Genomic DNA, 22,036 nt, shown 5'->3' with positions numbered 1-22,036 from the left:
GCTAAAGTAAAGGACCAAAAAATAGGAAAAATAAGTTTCTCAGTGAGAATAAACAAAATACATGCTGTGAGCATTTTTGTTCATGTTACAGTGTGGATCACCCAGTGTGGAGCACCTTTATGGTCAGGGGCCCAATTAATAAAGACTCATAAGACTAAAGCTAGCTTTTAGTGATACCATTGTAGAAAAACCTTGACATGTCTCAAATTTTAAGATTTTTTTTTTTTTTACATCATGTAAAAGTTATTCATAAACACCATAGGCCTTAAATATGTTAGGACTATTGGGAAGGACTTTTAGCAAGCATCTTAAGCAGAGAAGATTGCAGTGACAGAGAGAGAACTGTTTGGCCAATTGAACACCTTAATACTCAAATAAATGAGGACCAAATTACATAAATATTAATGTCCAGATCAATAATGTTAATATTAATGTTATTTTAATAGGTAAATAACTAATATATATACGAATATATTTATATATATATATATATATATATATATATATATATATATATATATATATATATATATATATATATATATATATATATATATATATATATATATATTCGTATATATATATATACACATATGCAAATAAATAAACAAAGTAAAATAACATGCACTCTACATGGAGGTGACATTGGTTGTATTGTACAACACCATGTCAGTATTCGTAAACCTTAATTGTGATGTAGAAATTTTCATGTGTGATGTCATGTCCTCTCTAGTTTTTGAATGGGGGCGCGAAGCGATTCTCACTTTCCAGGCTGGCGCATACAAGCAGGAAAACAAAAGCATCTGCTTGGAAATGCCTCACAGTGTGTACCTTTGCTCAATGATCCTGGGACCAATCTACCTTCTAATGCTCCTCCATTCTCCTCCCAGAAGAGTGCAGACAGAGGCACCGCTCCCCTGTGCACTTTAGATTTTTTTAAACCTTCTTTTATTTTGGTTGTTTTTTTGTCAAACGAAACAAGCAGGTGATCACAACAAAATGCTTAAGGGTGTGTGCACATTAATATTTGCAGTACTGCCATGCTCATTGTTACTAATATAAAAATTATCTATCAGTCTTTATAGCCAATTTCAACAATTTAGGCCACAATACTACAGTCAGGCAATGGGAACATTTTCAACATTTCAACATTTTCATTTTATTGTCCAACAAGAAGCACTTTATATATTTCCTGCAGAAAAGCCAATGTCAAAATTTAAGGTCTCCATTGTGAGATCATTAAAGCTCTATTCTATTCTATTATCATACATGTTTTTAAGGAGATAATCTGTTTGCCTTGTCAGACTATTTTTACTTGTGAATTTCAAACCTGGAGTCTACATTTGGGCTATTTTCTACATACGCATCTTAAAATTCATAATTTTGGCTTGTTTGTTTGCCACGTGCACTGAGTGGCTATTAGTGGAAAAGCTTAAGCCTGTGGAATATCATTTATGCAAAAAATGTTTCAAGAGTTCCGTTCCTTGGCTCTTCCTCCTGAACTTTTCTTAAACTGCAAAAATGTGCAGCTTTTAAAACGCTAACATTTTTAAAAAGCTAACATTTATTGTACTAAAAAAGCCTGCAGTCCCAACTTCTTGGCTGCTTGTTTAAATGCGTCTGGAGGCTGAACCAAAATATATCCGTCGATCCACGCCACACCACCTAATCCCCCTCAGCACAAGCAAGCACATGTCCAGACACTGTAAAGTCTCTGCTGTTCAGACTCAGTGTGTCCAGAGAGGAGCAGAGACTCAGGTAAGAGTAAAACGTTTACTCTGAGAGTTTTATGCTGCCGAGTAGGTTGGAGGTTAGGTGCACTTAAAAGATGTGTTGAGCTTTTTAAGGTGAATTTGACGTATTCACTTGGTGTTTAATTGCCTTATACATTTGAAGTGCTGGTTGTCATGCACAGGTTTGCTGTTGCAGAGTCAACTAGGAAACACTTTGAATTATAGGAGGTACTTGTGCAGTTTGCAAAAATTTTCTGTGCAACTTTAATGTTTTGAGTAGACACAAAGAGTTCATCTAATGGTTTGGCTTCATGTGAAAAAAAGCTTTTTTTTATTGAGTTTTTTAATTTGGAGCTCACTCCCTCAACCTTCACTCTGTACAAAGAAAAGTGCAAACAACATTTCAACCTGGAGAGACTCACACAGAAGAGATGCGATTAGAAAATTTCTAATTTATCTATACAGGTAACGCAATCATCTTCTTCATCTAAGGAAAACCAGCTGATTGCAAGGACTCACTGACTCTCTGCAATCCCTCACACCAAGCATGCATTTAGTGATAGTGGAGAGGAAAACCAAAACCAAGCTCAGTGGGAGCTGCCAGCTACCGAGGCCGACTGAGGTTCAAGGAGACAGAAGCAGATAAAGACATAACAAAATAAGTTCTTTGGCGCGCATGGGCCCTGGCAGAAGACTTTGATGAGGTGAATCAACGTAAGCTTGGAGGAGTAACCTAGAAAGGGATTAGAGTAGTTTTCCCTTGGGGCCCGGACACTGGTGGTGGAATAAGCCAGAGGGTGAGTGAGACTGAGAATGAAGGAGGAGATTGGGAGGAGGTGGGTGAAAGTTTGCTTTTATACTGGAGAGAGAAGCTTGGCAAATGGCTAATGAGGGAGATGTTGTATGATGATTGGCTTTGGAGAAGGTGTGGCCCCCGAGCTGATTGGCTGGAGACATCCCAGGTGGTTCAGGTGAAGCTGATAAGAGTCTTCCAGATAGAATTTACAATTAAGCTTCATTTCCCTGGAGTCATTTTGGATTTCTCCTGAATTTCTCTGACTAGAGCAAATTTGGAAATTAAATAATTATCTTATCTTCACAACGTGACAACTGCTGGATTTACTTGAGGATGAAACAAAAAAGCACGTCTATTTTATAACTTCAAAGCTCTGTGCTTTAACCATATCATGGCTTTCAGTTGACTGAAGTTAAAGAAAGAGCAGGAATCCAGAAATCTAACTAAAATGTTTAACAAACCAAAAACCATGGAGACATCAGGGGAAAAACGAGCCTGAGGAGCCACGGGGACATGAGCTGAGTAGACGAGTACAGCATTGAGAAGGAACCAGCACTGAGTGACTGCAGAGGTGGAGTATTTAAGGAGAACAGAACAAAGGATGGACTAATGAGCTGAATAAGGAGCAGGTGTGGGTGGAACTGGCGAGATGGAATCCAAGGGGGAAAGAAAACAAGCACAAGGGGGCAACAGAGAGTAACTAAAGAATGCTTGAATATCATGGAAAATAAAAACAAAACAACTGATAACAGAAAACTGAAAACTCAGAGTCAGAACAAATGGGAAGAACCGTAAGAAATACAGGATAATGAACTGTTTATTTCCTTTCTTTTGGATTGATTGTTATAAATCTGTGACATACAGCATTTGGCGTTGAAATATATAAATTGATACAATATGCAATGTTGTTGGCTTTCTGTAGTAATAGTCAGGCTGTTTACTGAAAACCACAGTTGGCAAAACCTCACTAGTTTTCTGACTTGCAGCTGAACTGTAGGTTTTGATGAACAAAGTGTAGAGGAAAACAACATTAGTTTCAGAATCATTACACCCCCAATAGATGTAAACCAACCTGGTCCAATATAAAAAGGTTTTCCTCTAGATCTAACAGTTTGTTGGCCAACTCTTGATAAGTCTTCTACATCACTGTACTCCAGAGGCGCAGCCAGAAAATGTTTGTAAGGGTGACCAGGTAATAACCAATGTACACTAAGGGGTGGCCAAAGGCAAATAGGCACCAGAACCTCAGGGTCAATCTACACTGTTTCAACAGAAAAATGACCAAGCAAAACATCCATATTTCTAAATAAAGGCAAACTATACTTTCCAACAACATTTGCTAACAAATAGATGCATATATTTAAACATCTGTGCTTTCTAGATGAAAGGTGAAATGGATAAAATTCTTTTAGGCTTAAGTTTTGGGGAGAACATCTTTTTCATAGTCATTACTTACCTACTTCTGTCAATAATAATTTTGCATAAAATGGATATTTACCAGTACTAATATCTACATAATTGATTATTTAATATGTTGTTATCAAAATAGTTTTTTATTTTATTTATGATTTCACCAAAGACTAGATGACATGCAGAGACACATTTATTTTCTCTTTACCACATATACGCAAAATCTAGTTCTGAAAAGAGCATGAATTGTGTACTTATCATCTTTAAGGTTAGTATATTGGTGTGCATTGTTAATCACAGTGTTTTTGTCGTTAAGTACTTGTTAATAAGGGGACCGGAGGGTGTGATCCAACTATCGGGGATCACACTTCTCAGCCTCCCCGGAAAGGCCTATGCCAGGGTGCTGGAGAGGAGAGTCCGGCTTATTGTCGAACCTCGGCTGCAGGAGGAGCAGTGTGGTTTTCGTCCTGGCCGTGGAACAGTGGACCAGCTCTACACCCTCTGCAGGGTGCTTGAGGGTTCATGGGAGTTTGCCCAACCAGTCCACATGTGTTTTGTGGACTTAGAGAAGGCATTCAACCGTGTCCCTCATGCTGCCCTGTGGTGGGTGCTCCAGGAGTATGGAGTCGGGGGCCCTTTATTAGGGGCCATCCGTTCTCTGTACAAGCGGAGCAGGAGTCTGGTTCGCATTGCAGACATTAAGTCGGACCTGTTCCCAGTGCATGTTGGACTCGGACAGGGCTGCCCTCTGTCACCGGTCCTGTTCATAACTTTTATCGACAAAATTTCTAGGCGCAGCCAAGGACCGGAGGGGGTCTGGTTTGGGGAACAGCGGATCTCGTCCCCGCTTTTTGCGGATGACGTAGTTCTGCTGGCTCCCTCCTGCCAAGACCTACAGCGCTCGCTGGGGCGGTTCGCAGCCGAGTGTGAAGCAGCCGGGATGAGAATCAGCTCCTCCAAATCCGAGGCCATGGTTCTCGACCAGAAAAAGGTGGCTTGTCCCCTTCAGGTTGGAGGAGAGTCCCTGCCTCAAGTGGAGGAGTTCAAGTATCTTGGGGTCCTGTTCCCGAGTGAGGGAAGAATGGAGCGGGAGATCGATAGACGGATCGGTGCGGCTGCTGCACTGGTCTGTCGTGGTGAAGAGAGAGCTGAGCGAAAAGGCAAAGCTCTCAATTTACCGTTCGGTCTACGTTCCTACCCTCACCTATGGTCATGAAATCTGGATCATGACCGAAAGACCGAGATCCCGGATACAAGCGGCTGAAATGAGCTTCCTCCGCAGGGATGCTGGGCTCTCCCTTAGAGATAGGGTGAGGAGCTCGGTCATTCGGGAGAGGCTCAGTGTAGAGCCGGTTCTCCTCCACATCAAGAGGAGTCAGTTGAGGTGGCTCGGACATCTTCTTCGGATGCCCGGATGCACGTCCCACCGGGAGGAGGCCCAGGGGACGGCCCAGGACACGCTGGAGAGACTATGTCTCTCGACTGGCCTGGGAGCACTTAGGGCTTCCCCCAACAGAGCTGGAGGAGGTGTCAGCGGAGAGGGAAGTCTGGGAGTCTCTGCTTAGTCTGCTGCCCCCGTGACCCGGTTCCGGATAAAGCGGGAGACAACGAGTACGAGTACTTGTTAATAAATAAAAATTAAAATGTTTTCAATTTGTATTAGAGGGACAAATGGTAGAAGTGGCCACAGGGGTAGCCAATGATTGGCTAAGGGTGGCCATGGCCCCCATCTAGCTCCGCCCCTGCTCTACCCCCCCTCCTCTTTGCTAAAAAAAAAATATATATATATATAAATTCTTTCTGAAGTAAAAGCTTGTTCAAGGTCATACCTTAACATTTCCGTAGGATTTATCTCCAGACATTTAACTGCTCACTCCAACGCATGTTTTTTTTTTTTTCTTCCCTGAATTTGATAATGAGCTTTTCAAAACAGTAGTCTAGTTGTAAAAAAAAAGAAAGAAGACCAATGGTGTAATTTTCTTTTTTTTTGTAGCACACATAGCCTAATTAATGTAGTCTATTAATCTAAAGCAATATGCATGGTATGTTGTTACATGTCAGGTATGCTGATCACTGACCTTGACCAAGACACCTTACAGTAGAACTTCAGTCGGTCCTTGGACCGGCATGGCTATCACTGCCCCTACACAGTTAGGGACTAATGCAGAGGACACATTTCCCACTATAATCAGCTTCATAGTCATGGTAGGCCACTTCTTGATTTTATTTATTTTACTTATAAGCCCACATCCCACCAAATGTTGAAAGGGCTATATATAGTGGAAATTTTACACATTAATAGTAATAAATTCTCAAAGGGGGGGGTTAAGAATTTTTTTTAAGAAGGGCCATGCCATCCCCCCTCATCCCCCCTCAACTTGAGTACTGAGCCTTTTCTTTTCTGTCTTCCTACAGTGTGTTTGAGCTTAAGGTTTGAAAACAGAATTTGTGACATCCTTAGGATGTTTTAGTAGAGAGCAGAAACTGTGGTTCTATCAATAACAGCTTGTCATCCAAGTCAGGAAGTGTTGGCCTAGTGGTTAGAGCAGTGCACCTGTGCTCTGAGAAGGTTGGAGGTACCCAGTTCGATCCTCACAGCCTGCACTCTGGGTTCCTGAGCAAAACCCTGAACCCCACACTGCTCCCTGGGTGCCACACAATGGCAGCCCACTGCTCCCCAAGGGAATGGGTTAAAGGCAGAGGTAAATTTCTCCATTGTGAGATCAATAGAGTTAAATTATTATATGTCCTGAAGCTGCCCCAGACCAACATAATTTTCTGAAAGATTTAAAACCAGATGTAATTAGATGCTCACCTACTGAAAAAATCAAAATGAATTTCCAAAAAAATTTCCAGCTTTCTAGATACTCAAGGAAACTGGGCATAGACAATCATTTAAAAAAGTTACCTGGACAATGCATTAAGAATAAGATTAAAACGTATAGATGTGAAGTGGAGTAAGCAGTGCTGAGGAGATGTGTCTGGATTTAAGGGTTGGAAGTGATTCCATATCACTATGAGATGGATTGAGGAGGACCTGAGGAGGACCTGACAGATGGTGTGGTGACGTGATAGACGCATCATTTGAACTGAATACACCACTAAGTGAGGATCCAGTGGAGTCACTGTTGGACCGAGGTGATGTGTTGAATGAAGAGTGCAGCTTCGGAATGATCCTTGCTGCAATGTTTTTAAGGAGCTGTAGCTTGTGGATGTTTTTTTTTTCTTTTGATAGACTTAGACATAGAGAAACTTTATTGTCATTTTGTATATACTGTGCATACAAAATGACAATGAAGTTTGTCTAAATTTAGTTGCAGCTTACAACAGTGTAATGAGATTGCAGTTGGAGATAAACATTACCAATATAAAGTCCAGCATTCATTAGAATGTGAACATTGTAGGAGAAAAAAGAAACAGTTCAAATAATGGGGCAAAAGGGCATTTATATGAAAAAGTTCAGCGCATTGCAAAAACACTGTAAATGTGGTGCAAAATGCATTTGAGTTGTGTGCTATTTAAAATGATTATAAAGGTTCAGCACGTTGGTAGTTAAAATAATGATGTTATTGATGTTCTTTTCCTGAGAGGACGAGGAGATAGAAAAGTTATAAATGTTGATGAAAAAACTTTAATTTAGTTTGGTGAAGATTTATTGCCAATTAAGAGGACTTTAACTGTATTGCTGTTAAGTTTTGAGATGTTGGAGTTGGTAGGATATTTTATAGTTTTGATGAGTGTATAACTTGGAAGTCAGCGGTGTAGTAGTAGAAGTGCATGTTAGGTTTTCTCAAGTGTAACCAAAGGACTGTGATTTAAATAAGGGGGACCCTAGTACTGAGTCTTGGGGTACACCTGAGGAGACAGAGGAATTTAGGGAAGGAATGGATCAAGTTGGGGGAAATGCGAGTGGTGGAAAAGATAGGAGGTGACCTAGTGAAGGGCAGTTTGGAATATACCAACTTAGATATGTCTGTCAATGATGGCAGTGTAAGAAATCATGTCAAAAGCGTCACTTAACTTCAGTAGGATGAGTATGATTAGGAAATGTTCAATTTTCAGCTGCTAGCAAGAGGTTATTTGTGGTATATATTGAAACTGCTTTGGTTCTGAAGCAAGATTAAATAGTTCGGTTTATTATGAGTGAAGAGAGGGAAGTTTAGAAGCAACATTTCCTGGAAGATTTTTTTAAAAAATTAGGAGGTAGGATCTTCGTAGCAAGTTATTAAAATCAGTGTGGGAAATATAGATCCGTGAAAGGGCTGCTTCTAAATTGCTCCTGAACAATTTGTCTCTACAGTGTTAGTTTTTTCCCCATCTGGCTTTATGTTTGTTTGATAAATGACAGTTATTAAGGGGAATCTGTGGTGTGGGTTTGGAATCTTGAGGTTAGATTTGAAGTTATATTTTGAACCTGTTATAAAGAGTGAAATGTATGTTAAAACCAACCAGAGAGTTGATCTATTTTACCATCGCTGTATACTGTAAATTCTTTGTAATGATCCAGAGTGAAGTAAAAGTATGTTGAAGTAATAATCTAAGTCCTGAAACCTAAACCAATGCAGCGAGAAGCTGAGGCCACAGTTGATCAGGCGATTGTTGGGCTGAAGGTGTAAGCGTCAAGTTTGAGCGATCACTGTTCTAGATAAAGTTTCGTAAGTTGCCTTTAAATAGCCACACACTGATGAGCAACGTGGTGCCCCTGGAATGGGACAAACAGCTAATAGGATTGCTGGCCTTAGCCAGGATCACAGTGAAATTGTGAGGACATGTGACCTCCGGCGTTGAATTTTAAAACAGTAAATACAGCAGGATCAGGCAGCACACAATACTGCAGAAACATGAGGTGCTAATAAGCAGCTGGATTAAACACTGTTGTCTTATGTTTTTTAACAAATTTACTTATCCAAGTTTATTGAATAGCTTATGGATTCTGATTTCATTTTTAAACATAAACCTTTTTTTTTTTTTAAGAAAGTTAAGACATTGGGTGTAGTTAAAGCAACAAATTTAGTCTTCTGGTTTGTAACACAGTAAGATTATTTTAATACTCGTATTAAGCATTACTACTGACTCTTGATATTTTAGTATTTATGTCAATGATCACACAGACAATGTCCTGAGTTTAGCTCCATCCATGTAAAACGTTTAATCTTATTGTGAATCTGAGTTACGGCTAAATTGTGGTTGAATGGCCTGTGGTTATATAGCTCTATCACAAGTCAGGAGACTTATCTAAAGCATTCACCTATTCACACACACAATGATGGTGGCAAGCTATATTCTAGCAGCAGCTGAAGGCTCACTGAGAGGAGTGAGCAGTAGGCTCCTCCAGGCCCTCTGACCACCATCAGTTGGCAGTTAGCATGATGTGTCTCGGGCCAAGGACACAACTCTAAAAGGCAGAATCGGATTTGCATCCGACACCACTTAAAACCCCGACATCACCTTTATTTGTCCTTACATTATTCTAGGATCCAATGGTTTTCTGTGTTTTGTTCTAATGGCAGGGAAAGAAAGCTCCTGGGCGCTCAGGCAGCCGATCCAGCAACATCTCCAAGGTAAGCTGCAAATATTAACATTTCTGTTTCCATGCTCATCTGATCTAACAGATTATTTTAGCATTGATGTGCAGATGGATTCTCTAAGGACACACTGTTGTATAATTAGTCATGTTTTCTTTATTTTCAGATATTTTACATCAAATCAAAGAAAAATATGTTACACAACATATCTCTGTAGAATCAGCACATACAAGGTCACATATTTAAAGATTTTACATAACATCACATGTATTACTGCACTACTGAATCATCCACATGTCTTTGTGTTTTTCCTTCAGTGAGTCAGATGCTCTTTCAACCTCTTAAAAATCACAATTATCAGTATTTCAGGGTTCTTTGAGTTTTTTTCTTTCTTTTCTAAAAAACATATGCTACAAAAAAAGGTTTTTAGGTCTTAAACCCCTTCCTTTTCTCATGCCCACTTGTTTTGAAAGGAGTAAAAAGCATCCAGTAAAAAAAAAAAGCTTAAAAGGCTTTAAAAACTATTTATCATGAGCTTTAAAAGAGATCACTAGATAGTCTGACTCTTTGGTGGAAACCTTCAGATATCTAGGGTGGTTTAAAACGACTCTGATGTGCTTGTAGCTGTTTTAAAAACGCATTTCAATCTTTTTCTTCTTTCAGGCCGTAAATAAAATGCAACAGCTTAAACTTAATTTTTTATTTTAATTATTAAAGCACATAAAGGTTGCAGGTTTTAATTTGCCACCAGTCATCATTCATTCCCACAACTTTTGCATGCAGGCTAACATATATGAATGCTTCCCTACTGATTTTTGGGGTATTTTTCATGTAGGGATTTTCACCTCTAGCACACTTTTTTGTAGCCAGTAACATCCTGGCATTATTCAGACTGTATAAGAACTAATCAAAATATGTTATTTAAACTGGTTGCATCCTGGCCACAGGCCGGACTTTTTAGAAAATGTCAAACATGTAAAACAAATTTTAATGTTTCCATTTGGATCAGGCTGTGATGTGTGTTTACGGATCATTATGCAGCTAAAAAATCGATCTGTGCCAACCTCCCAATCAACTGGTTTGATGTTTCCAATTTAAATGTGACAATTGAAAGGTGATCTTATTTTACATTACTCTTTTAACTTCCTTAAGTGCATCAGAGCTTCAGCATGATGCTATTTCTACCATGCCTGCAGTGACAGTGTTAAATCATAAATGATGAACTATGCTATTCTTGTGTGTGCTGGGTCAAGCTAAGTGGTTTCAATCAAATGAAATGCTTACATTGGAAAACAAAAAGCAGGATTCTAGCAAAGTGCTAGAATCCTGCCAGCACCTGATAGATGAACATGAAAAGTGTGTGTTTTCCCTGGAACATGATGAAAAAAATTATCCCAGGATTGGTGGAGTTTTATGATACTGTGGATTTTATGAAAATCCATGAATTAAAAACGTGTGCTTTCAATGCCAGTTCATAAATTTCCTGATTATGTTTCTAATAGATTTCTTATGTATCCACTTCTCAACTGCTCTCTCTGCTCCAGGAATTGCAAACAAATATAATCATCCCACAACATATAATACACTCATGAAGCAATTAACCTGACAGACTGTTACTGTATGTTTGAAGGGAAAAAGCCTCTTTAAAAAGACAGTTTGTTTTATTCTTTGTTTTTCAGGCAAGCAATGCAGTTTCAAGGGCATCGATAACACCGTCTGCTCAGGACATATGCAGGTAAGACAGACAGCTCTCTGATTAACTGTTTCTTCAAATAAAATCAGCTTTTTGCAGCTAAATGGCAGTGGTATGTTAAAAAACAAAAAGTCAGGAACAGTCTAGAGGATAATAACCAGAGATGGCAAAAGTACTCACTTTCCGTATTTGAGTAAAAGTACAGATACTTGTGTTAAAAAATACTCTGTTAAAAGTGGAAGTACTGATTAAACTTCTTTACTCAAGTAAAAGTAACAAAGTACAGGCTTGTAAATTTACTTAAAGTATAAAAGTAAAAGTAGAAACCACTTTTTTCATGCCGTTGCCTACATTTTAAATGGATGTCTGCCAATAGGACTAGATCTCCGTTGTGTTCATTTTCAATCATCTCGTCGTCCATACTACTATGCTAAGGCCACCACCACCAAGCTGCAATGATTTGCCGCCAATGAATACCGCCGAATCTGTCGATTCATCTTGTAGCGGTGCGTCAAATGCAACGTAGATTCCCATCCAATTAGATTGAATTTGGTATATAATAATAATAACGGTAACTCCATTGAAATGATTCAAAACTAAAGTAACGAGCCAATTTTTTAAAATGTAAGGAGTAGAAAGTACAGATATTTGTGATATTTGTGTAAAAATGTAAGGAGTAGAAGTAAAAAGTCGCCATAAAAATAAGTAGTAAAGTAAAGTAAAAATATCAGAAAAATCTACTTGAGTACAGTAACGAAGTATTTGTACTTCGTTACTTCCCATCTGTGATAATAACAGCTTGTTAAAGTAATAGCACGTGTTGTTTGAGTCCAAGGAACGCCTCCTTGGAGCATAAAGGAACAATGTAAAACTGAAAACAGTGAACCATGTGTGTTGTGTGAATGTCTGAAGCTTCACTGTCATCTACCATCCTCTCTTCCCTTCATGATGATTCATTACCCATAACAGAGACTCAGTTTCTATTTTTTTAGCATGTGCTTTCTATTGTTTTCTTACATGCAGTAAAATGGTAATTTATATCTCACCTATGCTTCCCTTAAAGTAGGCATCAGGAATACTTCAGGCTTTTGCTTATTTCACAGAAGAAAACAGAATCCCCTCAGTAGAGAAAAACAGTTCTACTCTATCTTTGAATAGTAATGGTGACTGACTTTTAAAAATAACTTAAAAAAGAATCAATATTAATTTTCCAGATTGTTCTGATTCAATGATTCGGTGGTGTGAATAGCTTTGGGATTTGTGCCACACCTCATTGGATACTTATTTCCCCTTCTTTCAAATTATGAACCAGAAATAAATGAACAAATTATTTATTTGGTGTTACAATCAGATAATCTAACCCAATGATGTTTTCATTTGTTTTATCTCTACTCATTGCATATTTAAAAGTGTGGTTACAGCAACCTGTAACATGCATGATTCCCACCCCTGTGTGGATTGCTAACCCAGTATTAGATGAAGCTAAATTATGAAGTTGTTGTTTATGAATGTAACTTTTTCATTATATTAGAGTTTTTTATTCGGATTTTATGCAATAGATGAACACAGAGTAGTGTAGAGTTGTACAATGGAAGGAAAAATATAATCTATAAAAAAGTCAACAAAAAACTGAAAGCTGAAAAGTGCTGCTTACATTTGTGTTCTGACCTCCCAACTCTGACAACTCTAAATATAATTAACTGCAAACAGCTACCTTCAGTGGATGAGGCCTCAAAGGTTATCAGAGCAGAGAAAGTTGAGAAACTGTTTTAAACAAAGTTAGGTTATAACTTATGATATGATATACCAAGCGTTGAACCTAAGTGTTACTGTAAACTGGCAGGGTGGGCGGGTAGAGCATAAGGCAAAACAGGACATCACCAAAGTAAGTAAACACATTCAGTCTTTGGCGGAGTTGACCTCAGAGCGGGGGCGGGGGACTCTATGCACACTTCAGTTTCCAGATATTTATTTGCAAATATAAAGAATTACCCAGTTGATAATTATGTGATTTTTGTTTTTCACATAAAATCCCAATAAAATCTTTTAACGTTTGTACCTGTAATTGGAAAATTTAAGGAGAAACACTATTTTAAGTGCTCGGTTTAGAACAGGAATGCCAAGGTTTGGTCCTCAAGAGGTATTTTTTGGCCACCTTTGGATGCATTTGGCCTCCTGAATCAAATAAGTGGCTCGTTGCAAGTCCTCAGCAGAGCTGAATTACAGCTAATAGTGAGTTGGTGCAGGAATGTATGTAGGACAGTGGATCTGCAGGACTGGACTGCATGCAGCCCCGCTGTGGTCTAGTCAAGAAAAGAAGACAGACTTCTTTTTTTTTTTTTCACTTAAAACTAAAGTGGGACTCTAAAACCTGTGAAATGGGACCCTAAAACATGCCATCATGGAGTAAATTCTGCAGTTTCAGTAATAAGTTTCCGCTATAGTTCCCAAGAATAGTTGGTGTAGATGCATGAAATCAAATATCTCAAAAGCCAAGAAACACAAATCTACAGAATATTTTTTTCTTCAGTTCATGTTCACTCCAGTGCAGTCCATTCTGTTTTTGCATGTGTTCAATACCATTCAGTCTTTCCCCATTCTGTTTCATTTAATGTTCATATCCATTTGCATCTGTGTCTGTGTGTTTCTGTGCATAGTTCTGGCCAGCTGACCCGCTTAGATGATATTTCTGAATCACACAAGCCCAACAAGCACAAACAAAATCCCTCTGCCATGACAGTCACCAGCACAGCCCTGAGCTCATCTGCCCAAGTCCAGAAAAAACATGTGAAGAGACGCCACCGGCGCAAGAGGAGCAGCTGCTCCACTTTAGACTACGTAGATCGTAACGCCAAACAGGAGCAAAGTGACCGCAGCCTCAGCTCTGACCAAACTGAGCTGTGTGAGAAGAGGGAGCACTCCTTCAGGACCCGCAAACAGGTTCCTCCTAGTCTTCGGTGCTCAGGTGCTCCTGAGTCAGACTCCTCCTCTGAAGATGAAGCTTGGCGTGAAACCCGCAGCTGGAGCAAAGAGAAAGCTCGACGGGCTCGCCGCCGCAGCATGAGCAGCCGGGAGAGAGATGCAGATGGGCACAAACCAGAGGAAGACAAAGTGGAGATAATGGAGCTGCAGTCAGTGGATTCCGATGAAGGGAAGGAGAACCAGCCTCTGGTGGAGGACAGTGGTGGTCTCAAGAAGCGACACAACATCAGGGGCTCAATAAAGAGCCAAATTTCACACAGTGAGAGGTCCAGAAGCAGAGAGAAGGAGAAGAAGAGCTCTAAGTCTCGAACCTCAAGGGGGAGTTCCTCGCTGGCAGAGGACGGTGAGGAGCTCATCACCAAGAGATACCAGGAGAGAGGGGCAGGAGATGGGGACATGTCAGTGCCCATCCCACAGAACCACTGCGGGGTTAACGGGGGCACAGCGGGACCTTGTTCAGATGACTCTGAGTTGGAGGTCTGCAGGTTAGTGTGTGAACGTATGAAGAGACATGCAGCCTAAACAGGAGGCAAAAAAACTACATCTGAAAAAGAAGGCTGCATATCACTTTAACACAATCAACAGATTTTCTGTTTATGCTGAAAAAAAGCACTCCCACAGAATGATGCTACCTCCGCCATGTTTCACTGTGGTTAGAGGAGGGGGAGCTAAATGCAGTGCAGTTCTGGATAAAAACCTTCAAAAGATTTTTGACCAGGTTCAAAAGGAATATGACCCAAAATCATGTGTCAAACTTCAGACCTGTGGGCCAAATCCAAGCAAATCAAGGGCAAATAAGGCATATCATATAATGTCATAATATTTATTTTAAAGGGAAAAGGTGGCAAGAACAGTTCAGTAAGTTAGTATATTTAGACTATAGCAGAGCAGTGCACTCTTTGTAAATGAAATTATTAAATCAAAAGTTTTTATTTATGCAACCAGCTCCCATAAAAAAATAATCAAGTGGCCCGATATAAAATGAGTTTGACACCCCAGCGCCAAATAAAAGCCATAGCTGGAGGAGTCTGTAACCAGAGTTAAAAGTTTGTAAAAAAAAAAAAGTTATGTTTTTTTTTTATGTAATGACTGAGTTGGAGCAAAAATGCTATTCTCTAACCAAGTGGTCTCTGAAACTCTTAGCTTCTTCTCTGGCCCTGCATACCTGGATCAAATGGCTAAACTCCCTGCTTTTCATGTAGTCAAGCATTGAGGTAGTCACATCTAAAGATTAGTGGAAATCAGACCTCCAGGACTGGACTTTGAGATTATTTATCTATGTGGACAAATCTGTCAGACACACCTCAAAGGACTTGTAACTATAAGTGCTCTGGAAGATGTTTCCACCAAGTGTTTAACTCAGGGGGAGGGAATACAAACACATCTGTCACTTTTCTTATTCTTTGTTGGAAATGTTAAAAACCATCTAATATTTTCATCCATTTCAGAAGTTTGCATTGCTTTTTATTTGTGTCTTTTACAAAATAAAATTATCAAATCGACTGTAACTAGACAACATGCCAAAACATTCAGCGTGTGAAACACTTTTAAAAGGTATTATAGCACATGTCCATTGTGTGTAGGATCTGTCACTGTGAGGGGGACGACGACTGCCCGCTGATTACGCCGTGTCGCTGCACAGGAAGCCTGAGCTTTGTCCACCAGGCCTGTCTCAACCAGTGGATTAAATCCTCTGATACACGCTGCTGTGAACTCTGTAAATTCGACTTCATTATGGAAACCAAACTGAAACCTCTAAGCAAGGTACATTGGACCCTCATGAGGACTCAGTTTAACCATAAACATCTTTTTTAATCTACCTTTTATCTGTCTCTTTCAGTGGGAGAAGCTGCACATGTCGAAGAGTGAGAAGAGAAAGATCTTCTGTTCGGTTTTGTTTCACCTGATAGCAATAGTTTGTATGTTGTGGTCTGTCTACATTCTGGTCAGGAGAACCACTGATGAGATCCGGCTTGGGAAGAACGGTGAGTGCATTTCTATCCTCCATCCTCACACATCAGAGCCATGCAGGGTGAAATATTGCATAACCTCGTTGGTACCCTGTGCTGCTTTCCTGTTTTCTATTTAAAGCAGAGAATAGTTAAAATAATGAATTGCAGAATGTTTCATCATTACTTGGCTGAAACATCCCCTTTACTTATTTTCAAGTATTTTATTTTGCTTTTCTTAAGGTCCTTGAGGATTTTTTTTAGACCTCAGTTTTAACCTATTCTCAGCTCTACCCAAAAGTTTGAAACAAACTGGATGAACTGAATAAAATTATTATGTTTTTAAAGCCTTGAGAATAAGAATAATTTTTTGTGGAGTATTTATAGCCCTTAAAAACAGGATAAGGTAACTTTTTCACCTGAATGACTCTGAATATATGAGCTTAAATATGGTTGTCATCATTATTTGTTCTTCTAGATGTGTTTAATATGTTAAACTGTGATTGTGCCGTTCAGTGTACAATACCAGTAAAATGTTTGAACCCTTTCTAATGACTTTGATGGGAATTTGATGATGACTGGACCCCTGAAGTAAAACAAGCTTTTTACTGGTACTGAGAAACTCCTGTGGTGGTGCAAGTTAATCTGTAAAATATGGACAGCAGTTCGAAGGCCAATCGTTTCTCTTTAATACGCAAAGAGTTTGGTTTTCATATCCTGAAGCCATTCTGTAACCTTCACAGGTTTAGATGCCTCTTTGATTATTTTTAAATGCAGATTTTGCTGTTAAAACAAAATCTGGTTGTTTTTATACCTGGAACAAATGTATAGAGCAGGCAGTTAAATGTGCAGAGCTCAGTCCAACATGACATTTCCAGAAAACTTAAAAAGATGATCCCTAAAGTAAAGACAGAAAACTCGCTATCACTACATCATTATTTGGGGACATCACTGTTTCTCCCTCAGTAACAGTGCACTAAATCAAATGTAAATTTTCAGATTTATGTAATTTTATTTCCTAAATCCCTATTCGTTTTTTAATAATTTTAACACAAACCTTTTAAATAAACTTGACATTATGTAGTATTCATATGTTTAGTAAAGCTTATTTACGTATAAAAAAATACATGGATTTCTGGTGTATTTAGAATTAAGAAAATATTTTTTATTTATTTGAAATACATTAATGTTATTGTTTGAATTGTTTAATAATGTGGGTTACCTTTATGCATCTCAAATAAAAACAATAATAATAATATCATTCAATTATTACTATGTATTTTAAATCAATATGCTTCATTATACAAATGAATAGGCATCATGGAGGTTTTATTTAATAGGTTTGTGTTAATTTATCTTTTAAAAAAAGTAAATAGTAATTTGTAATGCATTAAAATGACTTAAATCTTAAAATTTGGTTGAAATATTTCTTTGAATGCAAAGAAGTGTAGACTAACCCTGAACTTTGTCATTGAACCCATTTTTCAAGTAATAAAGCACTCAGCTTGCTCTGCTCTTAGCTGAATTACTCACCTTAAGCAATATCAAGCTGAGTGTAAATGTCCCTGGTTCCGCATTTCATAAATATAAAAACTGTTTCAAAGCGACTTCAACTTTTTCTATTCTAAAATGTCTGCAAAGTCTTTAATGGGTTAAAAAAATAACGAAATTCCATCCATCCATCCATCCATCCATCCATCCATCCATCCATCCATCCATCCATCCATCCATCCATCCATCCATCCATCCATCCATCCATCCTCCAAATACAATTAAGTATTTTCCTTTGAATCACAATAAAAAACATCAGAGCCTGTTACTTCCAAACACTGAAATCAGATGGAGATAGAGGAAAAAAAAAAAACACTTTGGAAATTTCAAATGAAAGTTTAAGGTTAATGTATCCAATAAAAAATTATATACACCCCCTTTCTGACATTTTGGCTATATATAACAAAAAAACAAAGAGATGTACAAGGTATAAGGAATTAAGATTCAGATGATCATATGCACCAGAAAGCTTCCTAACCCATTTACTAACTAGATGTGATGACCACAAACTGTCCCTACCAGCTGACACCTTTCATGCAGCAGGCTTCAATGTTCTGCAGATGGATCAAGTGAAACCTGTCTATGAAAAGAGAAGTTGTAGGAGAATTGTTTCATTTATGAAAAGGATATTTTTTTTTTCTTACTAATTCAATTAAACCTGCAAACCTCTTTTAAGAAAAGTAATGACCGGAAAACTGAAACTCTGTAGCAGCCTTTTAATTGTTTGAGGATATTTTTTAATTCACATTGTTTTTGTTGCCATCAACAATTTTTTAGTTGAAATGTTTTGACTGCTCTTCTTGGTACAGCTGGTAGGCCTCTTTTATTATGTTGTACCACCCAGCTTACTGTTGGCACTGAGAAGGTCTTAAAGTAGGATGCTGCCACTACCATGCTTTGCTGATGTCACATTGTTCTAATATCTGAAAATAAAAAAAAATAAAAAATTAATCCCTTATTTCCCTGTGGCCAAAACAGCCTCATCTTTCTGGACAGGTTCCCAGTCCATCACAGGGCCTGACCAAGAGACTTTTGGTTTTTGTTTGAAGTAGCAAGCTTTAGATTGTCTTAATTATCTGTTCTCTAAGTTCATTATTATGTAATGCTGGCTCCACTGTGGACAGCTGAGCTGTTCTTCCAGGACTTTGTAGTTCATGGTGGGGTTGAGCCTTGGCTGTCCCTGAGTTTTTCCAAAACATTAAACCGATTCCATTAAATGTAGCTTAGCTTACGACAGCTTAGGCCAGGGGTGTCAAACTGGTTCCAGAAAGGGCCATGTGGCTGCAGGTTTTCAATCCAACCAAGCAATAGCACACCAGATTCCAGTCATCTCATCAGGTCATCATGTTCAGATTGGACTCACTTAATGAGATGACTGCAGTCTGGTGTGCTACTGCTTGTTTGGAAAGAAAACCTGCAGCCACACGGCCCTTTCTGGAACCAGTTTGACACCCCTGGCTTAGGCCTTCAAGTAAAGAATACTTAGACTTAGATAAACCTTAAAGTCATTTTGTATACACAGTGTATACAAAACAAGATTTCGATACATACAGCTTTCCGACAGTGAATGAGCAGCAGCTTAGCATTGAAATGAACATTTCCATTTATAAAGTGCAGCAGTGATTAAAAAATAAACAGAGTGTAGGAGAGACTTGGTGCACAAGGCATTGATGTGGAAGGATCAGAGCAGTGCAAAAATAAATAAATATACAGTAAATGGTGCAAAATTCTGTAGAAACGCTGAGTTGAGTTCTATTTTAAAGATTCACCATTTAGTGCAACTATAATGTTTATAGCGTGATGCAGTGTTTTGATTTGACACTTGATTAGAGTTTCAACAGTCTTGTGGCAGCAGGGAAAAAGCAGTTGCAGAACTTGCTGGTCCTGCAACAAATGATGCAAAGCCTCCTACCTATTTTAACTGATTATTTTATAAAGGATTAATAATATGTTCAAAATAACAGCTGCACTGATTAATGATCATTAGCCAGATGTTAACAAGCCAGGGACCGGTCAAGTTTCTTTATAGGACCTTTGGTGCCATTTGCTAAAATATTTGGTTTACTGTAAATTTGACATTGTGCAGATTAGAAAAACAACTCACTATAAAGTCAGACCAGTGCACCCAGTTCTAAAATAAAAGATCGGTTTGGTCTAAGAAGGCTTTAAACAGATTACTGTACAACATTTATAGAACTTCAAACAAGGACAGGAGAAAACTGTACTTCCTAGAAATCAGGTGCAGCACCACCTGGCGATTGTTAAATTAAATTACACCGTTTTCTTTGGAAGAGTCTGAAATCTTTTGGAAAGAAGACAATGCCCTCCTGACTTAAGCTGAAATTAGAAATTGTAAAAGTTTCACAAGTAGGCAGAAACCAGTCAAAGAAGAAACAAGTTTAAAGTGCTAATGGAACATAACAGACAATAAACATTGAAAAGCTTTCAATCCTCATTTAGATCTGAATTATTGGAGCATAGTATCTTCTTCTAATAACACCACAGAAGTGTAGTTTGAGTGACTTCATTTTGTTTTTCACTTTGAAAACAAAAAGGAGCCCCCTTTAGTGCTTCGTTGTGTTCAGTGTTGTGCCGTCATATTTTAGATGCATAGAAAAATAACCACAGTGTCAATTCGAAATAATGGCTTCAGACAAATAGAGAAATTACTCCCAATCTTGATTGCAGACGAGTTACGGAGAGTTTCTCTTCTGAAGTATTATTCAGCTCAGGGTAAGCACAGCTCAGCAAACCACCCCATCATGACCTCTCCCAGCTCTCAGCCTGCGGCCCAGCTGACAGCAGCTGTGTGGTTTTCTGTGTCCACAGGTGTGCTGGAGTGGCCATTTTGGACCAAGCTGATCGTGGTGGCCATCGGCTTCACAGGCGGTCTCATCTTCATGTACATCCAGAGCAAAGTCTACCTGCAGCTGTGGCGTCGCCTCAAGGCCTTCAACCGCATCATCACGGTGCAGAACTGCCCGGAGAAGAACCTGCATAACCCTCAGGCCCGGCACGGCGTCCTCGCCAACGGGAAGCACGAAGCTATTGAGGCCCAGACCGCTCCGGCTCCAGAGATAGACCCTGACATGTCTGTGGAGGCTGCTGTGGCGCCGGATCAGAACCCCGTCTGAAAGCTGAATCATGCTGTGCTCCTCTTCAGGAGGGAGCCAGGCGTGAGCATGGCATGATCATGACTCATGCAGAAGTGTATCTTTCTTCTCCTCTGCAGTGATTGCTTCTTCTAGATGAAGCAGATGATGCTACCGACCCTGTCCTGCAGTGATCCAAAGTAGGACAGCTGTCACCATAAGACGGTACAAACCTTTAAAGAATTGGAAGAAAGGAGCAGGTGGGGCAATGAAAAGGAGACAGCAGATAAAGCATGGACATGATTTAATGGTACGCTGATGCCATTTTAAAGTATGCACTTTGTAAACCTGCACTGATATGACAGTGAAAACTCTTCAGGATGCTTTCAATCAAAGGTCTCAGTTTGCTTCAAGAAAGCCTAATAAAACTCAAAATCAAGTTAAAATTCAAAGATCTTTTTTGCACAACTCCCACTGATACAAGACTATATAGTTATTACCATGTAACAAAGAGTCCATCACATCTTTAAATGAATCAAACATTCAGATTCTGATGTAAATTAAGGCTTCAAACCCTTAGAAACCTCAGGACACCACATTTACACTGAGACTGGTGTAGTTTCTCAAGTACTCAGACCCCCTGAAATATTTTACATTCCTTTATTTTAATGGGAGTTTGCATCATAAAGGAAAACAAGGACTTCAACAATAATGAAACTGATGGAGAAAAGTTTGGTAGGCAGCCTTTTAACCTGATACCTCTGTAGAAAATCCTGTTTAGACATCAACTGTCAGACATAATTAAGATCATTAGTACAGAGGCCATCTATATGTTTTATTTCTATAAGTTCAGATGTTAATAAACAGTGGTGAACAAATAGCATCATGATCAGCAATAAACACAGCAGGTGGGTCAGGGAGGAGGATGTGGTACAATATAGAAAGCATTGAACATCGTACAGAGTTCTCAGCAATGGTCCTTGGTAAATTTAGTGGAGCCTCAGCGAGCTGCAGATCAGGTGGCAAAGTCTGTTGGCCGGAGAACTGCCAACAGACTTTGACGAGTTTGTTTTAAACCACTGGGAAGTTGCTAAGATCAGCTGAGAGCAACATTTAGCTTTTTGGCCTACATGCACAACACTATTCTACTTTATTAATCCCAAACCTTAGGGAGAGGGTTACCTTTCTGCAAGGCAACAATAAAAGATACTGTCAACCAAAATGAAACCATAATCTCTCCATTCAGTCTCAATTTGAGCTAATAAAAAAAAAAAAAAAAGAATAAAACAATGATTTTAGTCTTTT

General features: G+C 38.9%; 1 protein-coding gene across 2 annotated transcripts in view; it reads left to right on the top strand.

The window, feature by feature from the left end:
* Positions 1-22,036, top strand: part of march1 (membrane-associated ring finger (C3HC4) 1) — a 23,424-nt gene extending 1,388 nt beyond the window's left edge. Inside the window, exons 2-8 of one of the 2 annotated variants that reach the window (XM_038271854.1) lie at positions 9,450-9,500; positions 11,144-11,199; positions 13,815-14,624; positions 15,723-15,903; positions 15,980-16,124; positions 20,328-20,372; positions 20,469-22,036. In XM_038271854.1, the coding sequence (XP_038127782.1) occupies positions 9,450-9,500; positions 11,144-11,199; positions 13,815-14,624; positions 15,723-15,903; positions 15,980-16,124; positions 20,328-20,372; positions 20,469-20,773 (1,593 nt within the window). In that variant the 3' untranslated portion in view covers positions 20,774-22,036. The remainder of the gene's footprint in view (positions 1-9,449; positions 9,501-11,143; positions 11,200-13,814; positions 14,625-15,722; positions 15,904-15,979; positions 16,125-20,327; positions 20,373-20,468) is intronic. The other variant, XM_038271855.1, reaches the window with a different exon arrangement.

The sequence above is a fragment of the Cyprinodon tularosa genome, unplaced genomic scaffold, assembly GCF_016077235.1.
Source record: "Cyprinodon tularosa strain WSP-4 unplaced genomic scaffold, ASM1607723v1 ctg81, whole genome shotgun sequence".
Lineage (NCBI taxonomy): Eukaryota > Metazoa > Chordata > Actinopteri > Cyprinodontiformes > Cyprinodontidae > Cyprinodon > Cyprinodon tularosa.
Note: the sequence above shows the minus strand (reverse complement) of the source record. Positions and strands in the feature narration are given on the sequence as shown.